At 70.3% G+C, this 3,874-nt stretch overlaps 1 protein-coding gene across 1 annotated transcript; it reads left to right on the top strand.

The window, feature by feature from the left end:
* Positions 1-2,539: 2,539 nt before the first annotated feature.
* Positions 2,540-3,568, top strand: MAFA (MAF bZIP transcription factor A; the record flags this gene model as incomplete). Its single annotated transcript, XM_082858680.1, has 1 exon — positions 2,540-3,568. One exon carries the CDS (start codon positions 2,540-2,542, stop codon positions 3,566-3,568), a length of 1,029 nt encoding a protein of 342 aa, XP_082714806.1.
* Between the last annotated feature and the right edge of the window lie 306 nt (positions 3,569-3,874).

Raw genomic sequence — 3,874 nt, 5'->3', positions numbered from 1 at the left:
TCCAGGACCAGGGAGCTTACCGGGTGCCTAAGCCCGTCAGGGACATGGGTACCCTACTTGGTCCCAGGCTGCCCCGAAGGCCCCCGTGCCTCTCCCCAGTTCTGAATGCCGTCTCTGCAGCAGGCCTTGCACTGGGTCCCCTCCCCCAGTGGAGGGCGTGAATGAACGACCTGTGTGTGTGACTGAGTGAGGGGCTGGCTCTGGGCTGGGGTGGGGCCCAGCATCCTCGAGCATCACGTTTTGGGGCTGGATGTGGCGGGAACTGACTCGGTGTGGCTGAGCAGAGGACTCGAGGGGGTTCAGGGTGGGCTTGGGATGGGCCTTACTGCATGTCTCAGGACAAGACAAGACGACTGGGCGGGACTGGGGGTGCCACAGAGCCCAGGCACGGCTGTAGGTCAGTGCCCCTCGGCCTGAGGCCAGGAGCTGTGAGGAGGGCCCCCACATGCACAAGCCTGGCTCCACCCCAGCACCCTTCTGAGCTTGGGACCAAACCCATGGCTGTTCCAGCAGCCTGGCTGGAGCCAGTGTGAGGGGCAGAGGCCAGGTGTCCAGACACAGCAGCCCAATGCAGACGCGCTCTCCCCCTTGGACAGGCAGACGTACCGCCAGCTCGCCATCACCCCTCTGAGCTGTGGCCTCCCTCTGAACGCCGAGGGCTTTAAAGGGAGCCCCAAACCTGGCAACGCATCTGGCCTAGAGCCCAGACCCCCCGCCGGGGGCCTGTGTTCTGCCACTTGCTGGGCCATCCCTGTGGGACGGGTCCTTGTTCTCCGCATGGCCCTGCCTCACAGCCCAGCCCCACCCAGAGGGACGTGGGGGAAAGGAGGAAGGGGCAAGAGGTGCCCACTGTGCAGATGGGGCCGGGTCACCCCCATGACATCTTAAGAGGTGCGGTTTCACTCCCCATTGTATGACACTTTTCTTATTATAAAATATTAGATATTCATGCCAGGAACAAGGTAAAAACCCTGGGGGATAAACGCCCCCAGCACGTGGCTAGGCTGCCCCTGGTGACGTCTTGCCCACAGTCCCTCCAGACTTTTGCTTCTATGCGCATAGACGGTTGCATTTAAGACTGAGTTTTTAAATTATAAAAGTCACATAATAGTATAGAGAATTGGGGGCCTCTCTGGGTCATGCCCTCCCATCTCAGCTGACCCTGGAGGGCCGTGGCAGGCACCGGCCCCTGCTCTGGGCGCACCCACTGCTCCACAGTTCTTTACCTAGTCACCACGCCCTGGGCAATAGGCGCACCTCCGCTCCCTGAGCCCAGCCCTCCCGGCTTCTCCTCGCACTGGAGGCTCCCCACCTCCGCCGCCCCAATCCCCACCCCGCCCAGCTCTGAGCCACAACCCTGCCAAGAGGCCAGACCCGGGCAGGTGGGCAGCTGGAGCCCGGACGCCTAATGCGGTGCGGGCCTGGCGGCCCTCTGAGCCCCAGGCCTCACCCGTCCCGCGGCTCAGGCCCCGGTACTAGGGTCCCTGGCGCCCCCACTTCGCCGGCCTGCGCGCGACTCCCTCCCCACCTGCGCCGCACACCCTTGGAGTCGGGCGTCCCGCGGTGGATCCCGCCGCACGGAGGTGCCAGCAACTTTGTTGACTAAATTCCTGAACCCGCCTGAACCGCGGAGCTAAAAATAACCGGCGCTCCCGCGCAGCGCCCGGCCAGGCCGCGCAGTGTCACCTGTGTCGGGAGACCGGAATGTCCCGGCGCCACCACGCTAGCGGGGCTGGACGCGGGCTCCCGGCCGGCCGGAAAGAAACCTGGGAAGAGGCTGCTGGGTCACGGCCAGCTGGACTGCAGGGGAAGGAGGCACCGAGGAGCACCCCCTGCTCCCCGAGCCTCTGTGGCCGCCCCGTCGCGGACGCGAGGCCTCGGAGGCCTCGGGCCCGGTCCCGCGACCCCCGCGCGCCCCGCGCCCTCTGCCCGTGCAGTCCCCCGAGGCGGCCACCAGAGGGCCCTGCCCCTCCTCTCCCTGGCGGCGGGTCACCACCCCTTCCCACAGCTGTTCCCCGCAGGAGATTGACAGCTGGGCTCCGGGTTGCCATGGGGATAGGCAAATGAGAGCGACGGGTCTGGGGCTCCGATTGGCCCGGAGGCGCGTACCCCTCCCATAAAGGCGGGCCCAGGCGCCCGGCACTATAAGGGGGAAGCGCACAGCTCGGCGCTCGGCGGTGGAGGCGGGGCCGGGCTGTACGCGGGCGGAGCGAGGGGAACCCGAGCAGCCGGAGGCGGTGGCCGCACCGCCACCCGCCGGGCCACCGCCCGGCCGCCGGCTCGGGAACAGGGGACCGCGGCCGGCCTGCACCCGCCGGGGAGCGACCCAGGGCTGCCCGGCGGCGTCCTCGGTGGCCACCCCTGAGTTGGCTGCGTGAAACTTTTCCCCGCGAGCTTCAGCCAGGAGCCCGCGCCTCTCGCCGCCGGCCCCGCAGGGACCCGCCGCCAGTGGGGAGCGAAGGGGGGGGAGAGGCCCGTGGCTCCCCCCCCGGCCTCCTGTTGGGGCTCAGCCGGGCGAGGCGGCGGGCCCCCCCGGGCGATGGCCGCGGAGCTGGCGATGGGCGCTGAGCTGCCCAGCAGCCCGCTGGCCATCGAGTACGTCAATGACTTCGACCTGATGAAGTTCGAGGTGAAGAAGGAGCCGCCCGAGGCCGAGCGCTTCTGCCACCGTCTGCCGCCCGGCTCGCTATCCTCGACGCCGCTCAGCACGCCCTGCTCCTCCGTGCCCTCCTCGCCCAGCTTCTGCGCGCCCAGCCCGGGCACCGGCGGCGGCGCGGGGGGCGGCGGCGGCGCGGCGCAGGCCGGCGCTGCCCCGGGGCCGGCAAGCGGGGGCCCCGGCGCCGTCGGGGGCGCCTCGGGGAAGCCGGCGCTGGAGGATCTGTACTGGATGAGCGGCTACCAGCACCACCTGAACCCCGAGGCGCTCAACTTGACGCCTGAGGACGCGGTGGAGGCGCTCATCGGCAGCGGCCACCACACCGGGCACCACGGTGCGCACCACCACCCAGAGGCCGCCGCGGCCTACGAGGCCTTCCGGGGCCAGGGCTATGCGGGCGGCGGCGGCGCGGACGACATGGGCGCCGGCCACCACCACGGCACGCACCACGCCGCCCACCACCATCACCACCACCACCACCACGGCGGCGCGGGCCATGGCGGCGGCGGCACGGGCCACCACGTGCGCCTGGAGGAGCGCTTCTCCGACGACCAGCTGGTGTCCATGTCCGTGCGCGAGCTAAACAGGCAGCTCCGCGGCTTCAGTAAGGAGGAGGTCATCCGGCTGAAGCAGAAGCGGCGCACGCTCAAGAACCGCGGCTACGCTCAGTCATGCCGCTTCAAGCGGGTGCAGCAGCGGCACATTCTGGAGAGCGAGAAGTGCCAGCTCCAGAGCCAGGTGGAGCAGCTGAAGCTGGAGGTGGGGCGCCTGGCCAAGGAGCGGGACCTGTACAAGGAGAAATACGAGAAGCTGGCCGGCCGGGGCGGCCCCGGGGGCGCGGGCGGAGCCGGCTTCCCGCGGGAGTCCTCGCCGGGAGTCGGGGCCAAGGGCGCTTCCGACTTCTTCCTGTGAGCACCGGACCCCGAGCCCGCGCCGCCGCCGAGACGAGGCGCGGGCGGCCCGGGGCCTCGGCTCGGACTCCGCGGCCCAGGGCGAGGACGCATGGCCGGGCCGAGGCGCCTGCCGCGCGCGCGCGCGCGCGCGCCCGCGTTAACGCCGCCGCCTTCCGGCCGGGCCGGCCCCGCGAGACCCGCTGCGACGTCTGCAGGCTCCAGACTGGAAGCCCCTTCCCGCGGCGCGGCCTCCTCGCTCCCGGCCCGCGCACCTTACCGGGTGACCGTCCTGACGCTGCCACGACTCCTCTGCTCGGAGCGCGGC

Source organism: Leucopleurus acutus, assembly GCF_964270905.1.
Source record: "Leucopleurus acutus genome assembly, chromosome: 17".
Classification (NCBI taxonomy): Eukaryota; Metazoa; Chordata; class Mammalia; order Artiodactyla; family Delphinidae; genus Leucopleurus; species Leucopleurus acutus.
Note: the sequence above shows the minus strand (reverse complement) of the source record. Positions and strands in the feature narration are given on the sequence as shown.